The sequence below is a fragment of the Andrena cerasifolii genome, chromosome 4, assembly GCF_050908995.1.
Source record: "Andrena cerasifolii isolate SP2316 chromosome 4, iyAndCera1_principal, whole genome shotgun sequence".
Classification (NCBI taxonomy): Eukaryota; Metazoa; Arthropoda; class Insecta; order Hymenoptera; family Andrenidae; genus Andrena; species Andrena cerasifolii.
The window spans coordinates 18,230,335-18,247,485 of NC_135121.1; the positions used below are offsets into that span (position 1 = coordinate 18,230,335).

Sequence of the window (17,151 nt, forward strand, 5' to 3'; positions counted from 1 at the left end):
ATTATTAAACGAATTAACAAATATTTTTGAGTTTTGATAGCATAGGATATACATCGTAAATTAAAAGTTGACAGACGCTTATCGACATTTCGTCGTAGACTGCATTGCTCATTAAGTTACAGATGGTTTAAAAGTCATTTATTTTCAGACTTGGTTACATTTACTTTAAATTACACAGGATTTAATTTAGTCCACTTTTCACTAGCTGCCCACAACCATTTTGCAAGTCCATCGTTTTTCGCTTCATCAGAGACATCTGCGACGGTATAGGCACTGTAAGATAAATAGTATCAACATAATTCACTGTCATTACTAATCAACTGGATTAGAACTCACCTGAAATACGATCCGGTTACGTCTTTCAAAGATGGATCTAATGCTAAAAATAGAACTGGCTGCGCTCCCTTTTTGGGTGGCTTGACAAACAGCCACGTTAACGACTTTATAAATATTCGAGCAATGTAGTTTTGGTAAAAACTCATGTGCCGCACTATATCTGTACAAACTATACCAGGATGAATAGCATTCACTGTCACGCCAGTTCCTAAATAACATTAAAAAAAAAAAGAGATGGGCGAACAAATGATAAAGTTCAACATTCAGAGAAATTACATAGAACGTCGGTACAATCCCTGCGTACCTTTTAATCTATCTGCTAACTCCCTTGTGAACAGAACATTGGCCAATTTACTTTGGGCGTACGCTTGGGAAGCATCATAATTCTCTGCACTGTTCAAATCCTTCAATTTAATCTTACCACGTTTGTGTGCGGCACTTGAGAGATTTACAATTCTCGATGGTGCAGAATCTTTTAGAACATCCAATAACAAATTCGTTAGTAAGAAGTGTCCCATATGATTTACTCCAAGCTGCATCTCGATTCCTTCCTGGGTGTAGCTCTTAGGACACCTCATTACTCCAGCATTGTTTATGAGGATATCCAGTTGCGAGTGCTCTGTAATTGAAAGGAGGAATTGAATTGAAGATAATTTTGTTAGACTACCTCTATAACAATATACTGTTATACATTAATATTGAAGCTTCAGCTGTAGTATTATTCTGCACCTTTTTTGAATTGTTTCACAAAACTTCTGATACTTTCTTGAGACGCCAAATCACATTTTCTGCAATAGACATATTTGTTCTCAGTGTCTAATACTATATCACGGCGTGCCTAAAAAAAAATTACATAAAGAGAATAACTATCAAAGTAATTAAGTGGCATAATTCATGTTGGCAATCTTGTTACAAATTCAATTCCCCGTATGAGATACTAACAACAATACAATACCGTTTCGCATTTTTCCATGTCCCTGCATGCCATAATGACTTTGGCGTTGCGTTTAGCTAAATCATGTACTATCTCTTTACCGATTCCTGTATTTGATCCTGTTACAATAACTACTTTGTCACGTAATGTTTCCTCCTTTTCGTATAACTCCCCACTCAAGTAATCCCTGCAACCAGAAAACAGTATATAAATCCATGTTCGACGATAACATAATATGTTGTTGATTTAATCCCCGTTGGTTTTTGTATTATTGGTTCCTTGTATTTGAAAAAGAAAGTAGACTTATTCAGTTGTGTCTCGGAATTATAATTTTTGAATGACAATACGTTAATCAACAAATATAAATGTATTACCTGAATAAATAACCCCCTCCGACGGCAGTTATGGCTCCAGAATAGTAATAAAAAGGTTTTGGAAAAGGCAAACCCATTTTGGCAAATATGATCAAGTCCCGACTAGAAGTAGTTGAAAATATTTCATAATAAGCGTTAGTAAAGCGTCACGATGCTTTCCTTATGATCTCGCGTAACCTGAACCGTGTACATAATATAAAACACGTGTGTGCACTGCGCAGTGTGCACGTGTGTGCACGTGCGTTTTAAATATATGCTTTGAAGCGTAATCTTAATATATAAAGCAGAAAACTTCTATATGTTTGTGCTTGCTGTCGCCTAAAAACTTTTGAACGATAAACTCTGCGATCACGAAATGTGCCTCAGCTCATTATGCCTGACTAATCTAGATGAATGTGACTATTTAAAAAAAAAAACAGAATCTAAATTTCGGGCGAAGCCGAGTAGCAAAGTTTATTATAGGTATAGCGAATTCGGTAACTCGCACTGACTCTACACTGGTGCCAAAAAATGACTTGGATTTGTTGATTCTTATAGAGCTATCTTCGTTTCTATCAGAAACAACCAATCCAAGTCATTTTTTGGCACCAGTGTAGAGTCAGTGCGAGTTACCGAATTCGCTAATAATTTACCATGGAATAAATATATTATAGATTTTAGATAAGTGTATTGAAATTTTGAGTTCTTCATACGAACGAACTAGTGTTAGAGCACTAAAGAGGTGAGTATGCTAGAGCACTAAAGCATGAGTATACACATCCGCCATACTGGGTCCTCTGGAGAGAGAAGATTATTGAGTCCCCGCCTTTTTGAGTATGGTCAAATTCGCTTTATAAACAAAATATGCGTTGTTGATATTAATGCATGGTAGCACGACACATTATTAGGGTATTTTATTACATTCAAGTTTATATTTGGTTTATAAAGCGAATTTGACAATACTCAAAAGGCGGATACTCAATAATCTTCTCTCTCCAGAGGACCCTATATGGTGGATGCGCATACTCACCTCTTTAGTGCTCTAGTAATAATGCATGAAATAAACAATATCGAATTTTTCTTGGTACCGATACATGTGGCATATCTATAAGTTACATTTATTATGTCAAATATGTGTATAGTGTTTTCTGCGTGACGTGAATAACACCTTTATTTGTCAAAATAAATTTGTATACACACCAAGTGGCTTATCATTTAAATTTAAATGCATCATATGTTAATTACATTAGTTTCTGTGTATTTCTCTGTAAATATTTGTAATTTAACATGATGCTACAAAAGGTGTTACGATTTACGAGAAACGCAAAAATATTGCAAAGATCGCTAATTCATAGAAGTTCGGAGATTTCACAACAGGTTTGCAATTATACATAAATGTAACTGCAGTTTATTTTTCATTAATTCGTAGTATAGCATGATATATGTTCAACAAACATGATTTTTACAATGTACAATCACATGTAAATTTAGTACAAAGTTTCCACGAAAAGTATAACTTTAATACATTATCCGACAGTGTTTAATTAGCTTTCATTATTAGAGGAACAATCGCCATGGATTAGTGACAAAATTAATAGGTGCGTCTTCCTTTATGGCTATGGGTATGTGGGGTCTAGCGAAAAAGAAAAGTGAAAGTGAAACGGGCATAACTACAAAGGAAGTGGTAATAGCAAAGGCAGATGCATTATTTGATCAAGGAAAATATAAAGAAATATATGATCTTTTGTCACATTATAGAGTAAATATATTCTTTTATTGGAATTGTACATGTATCCCATCCAAGACTTCAGAAATATACGTTAGACTTCTATAGGATAGTGGGGACGTTGAAATTGTATGGCGCTTGTCTAGAGCATTATATAAAATGGCTAAGACAGCTAGCGAAGTAGAAGGGAAAAAGATGATTTACGAAGCATACGATTTGATGGAAAATGCTCTGAAGCTAAAAGAGGATCATTGGGCTGTACACAAATGGATGTCGATTATTCTCGACAGCAAATGTTCTTACGAAGGCATGAAAGTCCGAATAAGGGAATTGTATAATGTGAAAAACCATATGCTGGTACATTTTACGTTACATATTAGCGCTTTTACTTTTTGACCCGTCGGGTACCTGGCTACCCGAAACTGTTAGCCAAAAATGATCGAACAATACCATATTCAATGGCTTGAAGTTGTTCCGGGTAGCCGGGTACACGACAGAGTTGGGCCAAATGTAATCTAATTACAAATTACAAAGTACGATTAAACTGTAATTGTGTAATTGATTACACATTATTTTCTGTAATTGTTAATTTAGGTAGTTGACCATTTGGTTTTGTCAACTATCTAAATGAACGATTACAGAAAGTAATGTGTAATCAATTACACAATTACAGTTCAATCGTACTTTGTAATTTGTAATTAGATTACATTTTGCCCAACTCTGGTACCCGACGGGTCAAAAAGTAACAGCTCTATTATATATGTTTTTAAGTAATGTATTTATCATTGTATAACACAAAGAATGATACCGAAATTTGCATGTCTGTGCATGATATTGCAGAGGGCAATAGAACTCAACCCAATGGATGCAACGACTATGTACATGTTGGGTACATGGTGTTACCAAGTTTCTGATTTAGCATGGTATCAAAGAAAGATCGCAGCTGTAATATTTGGAGAGCCGCCGACTTCTTCCTTCGAAGAGGCTCTGAAATATTTCGAAAATGCAGAGGAAGTTGACCCCAATTTCTACAGTTACAACTTATTAATGCTGGGGAAAACTTACTTGAAGTTGAATAAAAAAGAAGAAGCTTTGAAGTATTTAAAAATGACGGTTGAATATCCTGCTAAAAATGATGATGATCAGAATGCCAAGCAAGAGGCACAAAAAGTATTGAAAAATATATAAGAAAGATCACAAAACTTTTTACATTCTGTGGCACAAACAATAATTAATTATCAGTGCTTAGCTGCTTTCGAAGAGTGGTAATGTTTAAGGGCACAAAATAAATCTAAGATTTCATTTTTATACAAAGAATATTTATTAAGAAGAAAATGTGCTTGTGTCCCAACACTTTTATGGTAATACTTTTATACAAGCATCATTAAGTAGTCATATACATACATACATCAAGTGAAAAGATGAGTGTCTGAAGATTGCGTTGCATTATTATAAGCAACGAATGTGCAAAAGACAAATACAATTGTAAATGTTCAGAATGCGTTTAAAAATAAAACGTGTAATACTACTGTAATTATATGGCATACCTCGAAGGTAATCGGCAATTGTAATATTTTTTATACTTTTATACATGTACACCACACTAACGAATAAAATATATGTCTACACCTTGCAATTTACAAATAATTTTTAACATTACAATCCCTAAAACAGCCACTTAAAAATTTATCATCTTAAATACATCTTGTGTATCCATGCACGGCACTTATACTATAATTATAGGTATTTAACACGAGTCACAGAATATTTGTACATAAAGTACTTCATCACTTACAAGGAAAGACCGCGAACCCGAAAATTCAAAAAATTCTGAAACTGCGAATATGTAGGGGATTTCCTCGTGATTACAACGCAGTTTTTGTTTACTGCCCAAATTCACTCGAAGGGGGTGAAATTAACCCCCGAAAATTCGGCTATTTTCCGATTTTGTGTTGTAACTCGCGAAATGTAAGAAATAGAAAAAAAAGTTTCAAACAAAAGTTACTTCTTTTAATTATATCTATCATTTGGCAAAAAAATATTTTACAGTTCACGAGTTATAACAGAAAATCGGAAAATAACAGGATTTTCACAGATCAATTACACCCCCTTAGAGTCCATTTGGGCAGCAAACAAAAATTGCGTTGTAATCAGGGGGAAATTCCCTACGTATTCACGAAGTTTCAGAATTTTTTGAATTTCCGGGTTCGGGATGTTCCCTTGTTAGCCGATTGATACGAATAGGAATCTCGAGTTAATTACAATTGCACAAAAGAATCTCTAAATTGAAACAGTCACTCTTAGCGGTCGATATCTTCTTCGTCACTCTCCATTTTCGTTGCTTCGCGATGTGCTCTGTAAAATGGATATCGTCGGGATCTTCCATGCATTTGCATCTCGGCCAGCCTCTGAATAAGCGGCAGCGGTCGTACGTGTTGCGTTATCAGTTCATTCCTTGCCATCTGTTCGAGCAGAATGTTCCGATGGACCGTAAAGTGTGTCCTATGCGTCCCACACGGGCAAAGACAGTACAGCAAAACGTGATTCGGTGGCAATGGTACCGTCGGCGTTGGCATGATGCGAAATTCCGCCGGCAAGTGTCGGCAATGATTTTGCAAAGCTGGCACCATCGTGGATATACTAGTCGAACGTACAATCTGAAACGGGGAGAAGAAGTTTGTTATCGTTAGGTCGTTAAACATTTTACTGTTTCCTTCAAATAAATTTAATTTAACTTTTATGCAAGAAGGGGTCAACCCTCGTGCACGCCTTAAACAGTGCTTCGGAAAATTAAAGTTTCGCAATTACAGATACGCCTACAATTATTTGTGATGTTTTTGACTAAAAGAAGGAAATTATAAAAAGAGTAGATTCCAACATTATTGGCAAGTCAAAGTATTGTTAAAGATATTATAATGATGTTAGACTCACCGTGGAAAGTGTAGCTCTGACGCTCGCGGCAAAGTTGCAGTGTTCACACCTCGAAATGTGCTGCTCTGTGCTTATACCGAAAATGATATCCCCGAGTAAATCGCTACCTTATATAGTCGTCGGGTTAGCCAGTTGGCCGCCGTTGTCGTGTCAATCATTGTTAATGTTTTCGTCTACCCTGCATTGTCCTCTTACCTGCTCCCCACTTCATCCTTCAAGAGCTTCCATATCCTTCCGGCGCCAAAGTATGTATTATGTCCCTGTGTTTCTCCGACCCTTGCTAATCTGTTTGCCATGGTAGCATTATTAGTGGCCACCCAGGTCAGTTGACACGGTATTCGTCGCGTAGTTTCGTAATAGCAACGTAACTATTTCGGTGGCCATCGGGGGAACGTAAGAGCTACGGAAAGGGCCGTGAATGAGAAGTCAGCCAAGAAAAATGCAATTCCGTTTATTATTAGTCGTCGAAGTTAAGCAAATACACCGCTTACGTTTATAATTTACGGCCGTGTCTTTAATAAATAATAATTTACGCATTCTACGAAACATGGAAAGCCTGCGTACCACTGGGCTACTAAAATCAGTGATCGATGGAATGGTAATTATACGCGTACCTTGATATAAAGTTCAATTCAGTAATTCATATAGAATCTCAAAGAATCGAACGAGTTGATTATCGCTTCGCTACGTCTTAGAGTATATTATTTGCGTGGGCGTAGTAATTACATCAATTGTATCACTTCGCGCGCAATTGAAGGACCGCATGCTTCATTCTTTGCGCGTATTACATCAGACTAAGTACAGTAAAGTAGGGATTGTTGGGATCGTTATTTGAGCTACCCTAGGTGTTGGATTAGCATCTTTTCGCTTTGCATATATTTTTGCGCAGGGGGATTTCAGAAGTGTTTGCGTATTAATGTAAGGGAACAGTGGGGGTAATGACTCAGCTGCTTTGTGGGAAAACCCAGGAAAATATATTAAGGTGTTCGACTGTTCAAAATTATCTGGGAATCACATTTCTCAGATCACATAGAAAATATGATATATAGGAGTACCGTGAATTTAATATAAAAATACTTTTACTGACTATTATGTTTGTAAAATAGGTGTATGACCGCAGAGAAATCAAAGTAATAATAACAAATGGAAAAATGGTGAAATGAAAATTTAGTTAAAAATAGAGAATGCTTAAAGATGTGCTTGCAATCGATATTAGGATTCCATAGTCATAATCGTTTGATAATAAACACGTACTACTTAATTATTGATTTGTCTATATCAGTTCTAAGTACTATCGGCTTGTTTGAGTCATTCCAACATTTTTCAAGATTCCAAAATGGTAACTCAATCTCTTCCAATATCTACTCTTCCGTAGCTACCCCTACTTGGACATCGGATGAAAAGATTTCAATACAATAGTTCACATTTCATGATCGTATGTGATTGAATAATCGTGAATATCGAGATACACTGACACGGTGAATATCGTCTAAAAAATTACGTACTAGGAATATCATTGGCTATGTTAAATAATAAAAAAACTTTACAAAGCTTGCGAGGACTCCGATCGTGTAATTAGATCCCTATATGTTTACGAATCAATTAAATTAAGCACTAAAACGAACGCCCTGTAGACTATCACTAATTATGCGCGTTAAACTTTACATAAATCTCGTTTCGGGGGACAACATTAAGTTACTCTTCGCGTTGGAGCAGTAAATTTCTGTGGGTTGTACTCGATCTCATAAATCGTGCGAGTCTATTATCGACGTCGAGCAACACTTCTGACGTCGGTTACGTCCAGTACCTATTTACATAATCGCTGCGTGCCGAAATTGCAAACACGGTTCAACGTTTATTTGCACGTGTACTCTTCGGTACGTTCGGTGCACGTTTCACAATGCACTCTGCAACACCAGTGAAATTTGCATCTGCACTGCCACGTTCTTGTGAATTGATGCGTGTTGTAGCCGCGACCACAGCACATCAAGTCGCATCCGTCGGTTCCTGAAAAAGTAGCACACAGTTCATAACGTATGTGCATAGGTTACAGTAAAGGTACTAATATTCAATATAACACAATGAACTCTTAAGAAAGCGCTTCGTCAGAGGCCACCGTGACAAAAGAAACGCATTTTAAGAAAAATGTTTCTGTACCATTTTCGAAGATCAAGCACCTTGAGCTGTCATTCGATTCGGTTTACCTTTACTAGTACGATTACAATATCTGCCCTGCGTTCCCAGGCTGCCCTGCGCCAAATCTGGCTCGCAGTAGTTAGGGGAAGGCTGCAGAAAAACCAGCTCGTTTCTCTTTGGAATTCTTTTCTGCCCCATGGCCGATCTGCCGCTAGATTTCGTTCTCTTCAGCACCAAGTGCGGCCGCCTCGGTTTAACGGCTTTCTTCGGGGGTTGTCGATCGTGCCGGGACTTGCCAACCTCGTTCGGTTTCCCTTGGGTTTTCGCGTCGTTGCCCAAGATTGGTACCATCTCCGCCGAGGTCGAATGCAACGTGTCTAAACTCTGCGCGAAAGGCAAGTGTCTCACAGGTTGCAATACAAATCAGTGTAGCAATTAAGTAAGCGATTACCTGCATCGTGGGGGGTGGCGGCGGTGTGATCGCTATGACTGGCCTGGCTCTGTAATACTTTTTCATCAGTGCATCGCCGATCTGACGAAAACTAGGCAAGGTTCGCCAGCAGGTCCTCACGGTGCAGGAGCCGGACACGCCGTGGCACTTGCATTCCGTTTGCAGGAGGGCTTTAACTATCTGCAAAGGAACAATATACGCGTTATCCACTAGCAAATTCTATCTACCCTGTACACAAGCAATGCAATTTCAAATCTGATCTCTCTATTAGACACAAAGCCCTGACGCTTCGAAGCATGTACCATCGCAGCTCGTAGTGCTACACCTGATTATTGCATCTCCACCCCACGTTTTGCGAATAGGCAATGTTGTTAGCGGACTCCCTTACTTCTACCCTTAACGGTTCAAGGAAACGATGGAAAAATTCTTGTTCTGTCGCGCCACTGTGCATCCTCCACTACATCTTCTTCAGTTAGATAGAAACCGTGCAATTGAGTTGTGTACTTCGCGCCAAATCTATGTCCACGCAAACTGTGCAACGTCGGAATTCATCTGAGTATCAGCGAGTAGGCTGTCAATTTAAAACGAAGCCCGTTCGTAAATTCCCTCGAAGTGCGTGTTCCTTCGTCTTCCCGCCCATTGTGCGTCTACTGGGCAACGCGTACGCTCAGAGAACTGGTTTACATTTCGAATTATCGGGAGTGAGAAAGAAAGAGAGGCAGAGGGAGGTTGAGAAAAAAATCGCCGGGGCATAAAGTATGCGGCGTGGCAAGGCGAGGCGATCGACGACTGTAAGAATAAATCGTTAGCCAGTGCGTGTCTATACGCGCGTACAGATCGGTACGCGCGCACAGAGGAGGTGGGCACGATATATGCTCGTTTTTATTGCCGCCTCGATAATAAAGCCCATCGAAGAAGACGAAAGCTCGACGAACTTTCCCCAATTAAGGCGCCGCCCGTTCGCGTACCCTACCTGCGGCGCAACGCCCGGTCCTTTCTCACAAACGTTCCTTCCCGACCGTCGACCCTGCCTCCCCTACCTTGCTCCATGGATCTGCGTTACCCTCGAATCCGAGGAAATTAATTTCCGGCCCGGCCAATTCGAATTGGTTCGGTAACAATGGCTCCGAGGGATTTCAAGGGAAGTTATATCTTGAGTGGGCAATCCAAGGAACCGCCCACGTATTGGTGCATCGCGAAATTTTTACAAGTTCCAATGGAACGAGTTTCACTTTAGAAAAGCAGTTAGGTGTAGGTACACTTTATAGGAATGCCTATGAATTTTGTGGGGTCGAAAGTAACATTAGCTTCTACGTTGCAGGTGGTGGAAAGGAATTCAAAAAGGTTGAGCATTTTAATTTTATTCACCTGTAGATGGTATTTGTACAATGTGGCAGTGATAGTAAAGTAATAAAGTGCAGTTATAGGACTCGATCGAAATCGGTAAAAAGCCAGTATCGTACATTGTACCATTCAGAACGATATGATCGGTAATTTTTCACGTTTCTGTAGTATTGCTGTGATTTCCTACGAAGAATTCCATTATGTGGGGCAATCAGGGTGTGCTGAACGCATTTTGCACAAACTCAAAGAGCGAAAACCGTGCATAGTAATGGCGATCGCTTAGGTGTCTTGCGTGCCTGCTGTCACGTATACCTGTCATTACCGAATGTAACCGATTTATGGTGTAATTCGAGAAAATCAGCAAGTATAGAGCGAGCTGTACTACGGGTTGCACAAAAAACGCAAACCGAACGCATTGTGCCAAGTGTCTAGGGATTAGGAAATTACGACAGGGTACTTTGAATGTCCCGCTCTACCTGAGTTCTTAAAAATTTGCATTGTCCGCGGCCGTGAAGACAAATTGGGGCCCCGCAAACTGATGCCCCCAATAAAATTATATTACCCCAGGAAACTACACGCATTCTGCAAATTCTTAGGTCTCGGTGGGGTCATAAACGTACGAAGAATCGAGTCGAATGGGTTTTTACAAAATTCAAGTGTACAGTGCTTCCCAAGTGGGGAATGGAGGTAAACTTAACTTTGGGATATAAGCTCGAAGAACGTAGGGAATTTGAAATGAAATTTCATGCGCATACTTTCCGTGCATCGTGAATCATGTCTGAATAATAGCACGCGTTACTCACCTTCCTTCCAGCTTTGTTATTATGAAGATTCATCAGACTCCTTGCGTCACCCTCGACCTCCCTCGCGTCCAGAAACCTACGCGCGAACCTAACATTAAATTATAATATTAAAATCCATGCCTGTGCAACAACTGCCGCGACGTAGGTACACAGCGTCACGTAAGTTTTACACGCACGTGACACGTGCAAAGGGTGCCGCGTGTACCGGCGACGAATTCATTACGGATCGGGTTTAATTATCTCACCTCATCCCGTAGGTGACGTCCGCGCTGCAACCACCCCATTCCCAGCCGTTTGGCGGCAATTCCTTTCTCGTCCTGCGGAAACAGTCCCTGTATTATTAACTCATAACCATGTAAATCTATATTTCAAAATATTAGTCGCTACACTTTCTCCTCGAACTTTAAACTTCTTGCAGCTTTTACCATTACCCGTAAAGACCATTATCAGTCTTTTAATAATGTATATCTAAAGTAATGGCACAAGATGAAGAATGGCCTTAGAAAATGACGATGTAGAATGAACTGGATAGGGGGTGATTCTATCAGAACCCCGAAACTAGGTCGCCCTTCGAACGCAATCGAAGCGTACAGGCTGACGTCGGCGATGAATGCTTAACCAGCTTGAGTAAAACACAAAAGCAAAAGAGGACAGTTTACCTTACGGTGGGTTCGCAACCGCATGCGGTGATGTTGCCCCTGCTGCAAGCTGCGGTCACCGCGTACGTTACACCCGCTGAACTTATTGCGTACGTGAAAGCTGCTTCCCTGCTTCCTGAAATAGATCAGTGAGAAATTTCCTGTTAGTTCTAGCGACTGGAGCAGGTCTGTCCAGTTTGCGCGGTAGGTGGGAAACGTGTCTAGGGATTTCAAGCTATGAGAAACGGGGCCGCAACTATGCGACAGATAGGGTTACGGTTTACGGAACTTTGAAGGGCAGCGCGGGAACGGAAAGGGATTTTGTAGAAGATGATAATTAGGACTATTCTTTGGGACAGCTGGAAGCATTCCATTCACATGGACAGGCAGGATGTTTCTTAAGATGTTTGTTCGTATTCAATACACCTAAGAACGTAGAAATTTCTTTACAAAGAGCCTCGAGTAATCCGTGCTTATTAACGTTCAGAATTGCTTAACAGAGAAAGCATTCCTCAATTCTTACCAATTAGGACACCGATTCCCCGCGTTTTAATTAATAAGACACTTTACGTAGGTGGTCAGCAAACATACTTCGGCCGGGAATATTTCACTCGTCGCGCTTTTAGTAGTAATAATCTGAGGATTTTGGAAAAATCTTGAAAGACGGCTAAGAGGCGCGGAATCATTATTCTCGCGCAGTCATTGTGATTAATTTCGAACCGCATTGTATTAGTGTCTTCTAATCGCAAGTCTAAGATTCGCTTGTTCGCAATCTCCTGTCGATACCTATTAAGTTCGAAGTTCGCGTTTCCAATCCCTGCGCGCCAAGCACGCGACGTGTTTTAATCCACGCGTCGCGCGAACCGATCTACTTCATTTTGCCGACAAGCATGATACATCAGCCGCGCAAACCCACATTGTCCACCAGCGTTTCCGTCACACTAATTTACAGCTATCCGACACACGTAGAGAGCCGCGTAAAGCGCGAGCACAATTAATTACCCGAGCGGCTCTTTCAGCTCGTTTGCCATTCTGAATGAGTTACCGAGCGTTCCTTTCTTCTCGATGTTGCGTTTTTTTCCCCCCACGACGGCGCTCGGTCGTCGTTCCGAACACCTACGCGATAGTCTGTGTCCGAGTTGATTCGCGCTCGCTTGGCAGCCATCAACCTCGGCCGACTTTAATTCGAACGTCAAGATCGCCTTTTACACGCGACGCCTAATTATCGCGCGTAATAAAACTCGATATACCCGTAAGCCGACCCGGAGGCACTGGTTGCACGCTTTAACAGTGCAATTTTCACGGCCGATCGAGTCTTATCGTTACTCTCCATCTCTTCGACTCGATCCTTCGAAAGTTTCTTGCAATTTTTACGACTACACCGGCGCGAAAATTGAACTGCAACGACGCAACAGGGCTTGTAGATCCTTCGATTTTTCAACGGGAAAGAAACTCCGGATACATATTTGACGGTGAAACGGAAACACGATTGCAAACATACTTAAATTGCCACGTGCCAGTCAAAGCACCGGGGTTGATCAGAATCACGATAATCCCCGAAAGTTCCAAATTTTTAAAGAAAAGTGGAATGCAGTGACTACATACTTAAGTACAGTGGCGAACGAAAGAAAGTTTACATCCTTTAAAATCCCATAACTTTTTTTAGAATTTTTCCAAACAACTTGAGCTTTTTTCGAGAAGCTAGAAGGATTAATTTGCTATTTGGCGTGCGTCATTGTTTTGAAAAAAATTGCAATTGGTCGGAATAGCAAGAAAAATAGTAAAAATCGTTTTTCAACTTTTTTTCTGAGCCTGTAATGAAAATTCAAAAATCCCGTTTGTAGATTTAAGTAAGTTGTATACATGTTCAAAATTTCATCAAAATCGGTTAACGTTGCTTTGAGTTATAAACGCTTAAAGATTGCAAAATATGGTCGAAAATCGCGAAATTCCCGAAATCAGCGAATTTTGGCCTTATTCTACGATTATTTAACCAAAAAACGACCTTTACTATTTTGTTGCTATTCCGCCAATTGCAATTTTTTTAAAACGACGAAACACGCCACGTATCAAATTAATCCTTCTAGCTTCTCGAAAAAAGCTCAAGTTGTTTCGACCAATTCTAAAAAAGTTATGGGATTTTAAAGGATGTAAACTTTCTTTTATCCGCCACTTACGTTGAACGTCGTACCTACATGAACCATTTGCCATTTTCCTCGGGTTTGGTGGTAGAGAATTACTATCAAGTACAACTTGGACCATCAGTAAAGCAGACATTACAAATCGACTGTCTAGAAGATTAACTATGTAAATAATCATCGAGCGTATCGCAACGGCCGGTATCGCCGTTCATTACGGCACACAACAATGAAATCGCCGAGAGGCGAGAAACGTCGTGTCGCGAATTTCGAAAGGGAACATCGTTCTTTTCATTTAACGCGTCCGTTTCTGCCCCTTTCGCCGCTTCGATTCGCGCATCATCGGCTGGAGGCAGGGGGATTGAAAAGATCCGGTTAACTGTAATTACAGCCGATCTTCCTACACGCGGTTGCCGTATAATACTACCCGAGTCGATGTTTGTTATGCCCACGGTTATAATTCATAGTCACCGACACGCGCTCCACTGGCTCGCATATTGTGAAAGTAAACACATATACCTACGTGCACTTTCGCGAGTCATTCGATTTCATTTTTCCCGTTATCCGCGATCATAATCGAGCGCGATCCCCGCCGTAATTACCCCAACAGCCGCGCGAAACGCCGCCCCTTTTATTCAAGGGACGAACTTATATCGGTATAAAAGGCCCGCGTCTAATAGCGGATGCATTCTTTGTGGCATATTTGAGAAAGAAAATGGTAATTTTTACTGCGCGACTTTGCTCGGCCGCGAAATTACAGGGTCCGTCGAGTGAGAAGCATAAATTGTATTGTAAATGTTAAAGGTGGTGGTCATTCAGGAGATGGAAGAATATGGAAGTTTTGTGTATTTTTGCGTGGTTAATTCTGTGAATTTCTACGAAGCAACTGATCTCTGTGAGAGAGCTATTGAATATGTTCAGAGTTGAAGAGAAACTAGACGAAATGATTGTCGTTCCTTTTATTATTCATTTATGAAGTTGATCCATTCGAATGTATCTGATTCGCGTTTGTTTCATTGGATAGCTATAACACAATGTCTATGGCCGCTTGACTAAGTAGGCACACAACACGTTCAAGTTCAGTGACTTTAACGACCGCATAGAGCGCTACTTCGACGGGGCTGTAAATGAGACCGAGTAAAAGGGTATTCATTCGAATTTCTTTGTAGTTAGACAAATGATTGAATGCTGCAGAGTAAAAATGGCGTAATATCAACGCGGAAGTGAGAGTACCCTCGGGGGAGTAACGAGCCAGAGTAGAATATGAATCTTCCCAACGAACCCTTTAAAAATCTATAACGCATCCTCTATCAACGTGGGAACACTTGTCGAGCACATATGAATAATTCATGTTTAATAATAATACAGAAAACTCTGCTCGGCGATGTCTACCTACTTCACATACATTCAAGAACTGCCTACCTATCACTTGCACCTGTAACAAAATCAAAAGAAAAATGCTCACCACCACTTTCGTCTTCGCAAGCCCGAATGCAGATTCTAAATACCCCTTAAATACATCAGAGAATTAAAACCTCCCCCACTCGTCCCGTCTCGCATAAACTACTTAGCGAGAAACGATAACAGGAGAGAACTGGCAATCCATCAATGAAACACTGCGTTCCCGCCGATCTTCCGACGCCGTCTCATTAATTAAATCATCCTTCCGCTCTGTTTTACCTGTTCGCGCGAAAATGACGTGCGAACGGAACGAGATACGCCAGGAACTCTTAGATAAAGTGCATCGCGTGCAGCTGCCTACACGCGCGAGTGCAACGCGACGCGGCCGCCACCCCGTTTCTGTTCTTATTGTCAGTGAGCATTCCCTTAGGCTGCGGATGCATCATCCTCGTCGCGCCGCGGCCCGACGCAGGAAGAAAACGAACGCATTCACGCCCGTCGGAGGCGATCATGCAGGGCGCCATGATCGGGCACGGGCAGCTCGTGGTCACGGTTTATAACGCGGCCTCGAGATCCGTATCTCTCCACGATCGACTGCTTGATTTATAAGACGCCAGCGAGGAGATCGGTATCTGCCGCTCGTTCCCGCGTGTCCCGATGCGTCCAATTTATGTAGCACGCGACATCCTCGCCGAGTCGAAAACGATCGGCAGGAGGATCCCGTGCTTACCGATTGCGCGCCCGTCCGGCGCTCTCCCCTTTGCGCCTCTGCTTCTTTTCTCCGAGCGGAACCTGATTCGGTAGGAACGAAGAGATTGCTCCGCTTTACGGAGCACAATGATGGTTTTTTCTGATGCGCAGGCCGTTGGTTACTTGGAAGGGATTTTATCGGAGCGCCCCTTGCGCGAGCGTTTTTGTAGTTATTCTTTTATATTCTGCATTGAATAAAGCGATAACTACGCTTTTCCCATTCAAGTGTCCTAAACTTCGCGTTCCTTATTCCCTGCTGGGGCTATAAACGTTTGTCTGATTTACCGCGAACCAACTACTTCCTCCCTGCGCATCACCTTACTCATATCGTTCCTTTTAGGGTAATTCAACTACTCGCAATTAATTAGACTTTTCGTTACCTTCGGAAATGATTATTTCTTATGCTCTATAGATTAATATGAAGGCGAAAAAGAGCGCCTCGGGCGACAGGACGCGGACCCAAGACCTGCGGGTCCTCGGCGTACTGGCCAGCCGGCGTTGCCAATTCGAAAGCAACGGAGCCGAATGCGTGTTAGATGTTCAAGTTATCAATTTCGTACGGAGAGACGGATAATACTTATAAAAATCATGTCATTCGGTTCTGTAGTCTAGAAGAAATCGTCACGTCGGCGATCGTCGTTTTCCATTGGCAACAAAACTACCTGCGTCACCCTCGCAACATCGTTCCTCCTCGCGACGACCGTTCCACGGAGCTTGCTTTCGATTTATCGAAGGACAGGTCGTTTCCCCGTGCACGAACGACCGATTGTACCGCGCTGGGACGTGGGGGACAGTTAGGCGAGCACATCGGTCACAAGGTTGATGAATTTATGCCGAGTGTTTATGTCAAAGGACGGCAGAGCGTACATCTACTTAGTGTCGGAAGAGGGTAACGGGGATATTTATCGTTTCGTCGGCGTCCGCGGCGGCGGCCGCTCAATGGGCGGAGAAAAGAGAGGTGGCCTTTCCATAAATTCATTTCAGCTGTAAATTGTGAACGCACCAAATGAGTACCGCTTCCATATTAGGCCCCGGCACACGGCGATTCCGAAGGGTAGACCTCAATCTATTTGTATAGCGCACTATACAACACTGTGTATCCTGTCGTTCCGAAGATATTACAGTGTCCATGGTCGAACGTTGCGAATTATACCTTGCAACGTTGTTTCTTACCGAAGAGGGATCATCTGGGCCCACTTTCACCCCCCAA

At 41.4% G+C, this 17,151-nt stretch overlaps 3 protein-coding genes across 6 annotated transcripts in view; 1 reads left to right on the forward strand and 2 right to left on the reverse strand.

Moving 5' to 3' along the window:
* Positions 1-123: 123 nt before the first annotated feature.
* LOC143367665 (retinol dehydrogenase 13) lies at positions 124-2,028 on the reverse strand. The gene is made up of 6 exons (XM_076809734.1): positions 1,645-2,028; positions 1,292-1,457; positions 1,066-1,174; positions 641-955; positions 337-544; positions 124-273 (listed from the first exon to the last, which is right to left on the reverse strand). The coding sequence occupies exons 1-6, from the start codon at positions 1,719-1,721 to the stop codon at positions 171-173; spliced, it is 978 nt and encodes a 325-aa protein (XP_076665849.1). The 5' UTR covers positions 1,722-2,028; the 3' UTR covers positions 124-170.
* A 701-nt stretch (positions 2,029-2,729) lies between these two features.
* LOC143367666 (regulator of microtubule dynamics protein 1) lies at positions 2,730-4,996 on the forward strand. 2 transcript variants are annotated; one of them, XM_076809735.1, is made up of 4 exons: positions 2,730-3,000; positions 3,185-3,382; positions 3,458-3,706; positions 4,190-4,996. In XM_076809735.1, the coding sequence occupies exons 1-4, from the start codon at positions 2,911-2,913 to the stop codon at positions 4,535-4,537; spliced, it is 885 nt and encodes a 294-aa protein (XP_076665850.1). In that variant the 5' UTR covers positions 2,730-2,910; the 3' UTR covers positions 4,538-4,996. The 2 variants fall into 2 exon arrangements, with proteins under 2 accessions (XP_076665850.1, XP_076665851.1); XM_076809736.1 differs by having other exon boundaries at positions 2,731-3,000; positions 3,161-3,382.
* A 1,629-nt stretch (positions 4,997-6,625) lies between these two features.
* The window catches only part of LOC143368446 (protein Wnt-7b), a 100,423-nt gene continuing 89,897 nt past the window's right edge, over positions 6,626-17,151 (reverse strand). For 2 of the 3 annotated variants that reach the window (XM_076811198.1, XM_076811196.1), the window contains exons 3-8: positions 11,674-11,788; positions 11,260-11,331; positions 11,015-11,102; positions 8,868-9,047; positions 8,485-8,800; positions 6,626-8,287 (exon numbers count right to left, since the gene is read on the reverse strand). In XM_076811198.1, the coding sequence (XP_076667313.1) occupies positions 8,136-8,287; positions 8,485-8,800; positions 8,868-9,047; positions 11,015-11,102; positions 11,260-11,331; positions 11,674-11,788 (923 nt within the window). In that variant the 3' untranslated portion in view covers positions 6,626-8,135. The remainder of the gene's footprint in view (positions 8,288-8,484; positions 8,801-8,867; positions 9,048-11,014; positions 11,103-11,259; positions 11,332-11,673; positions 11,789-17,151) is intronic. The other variant, XM_076811197.1, reaches the window with a different exon arrangement.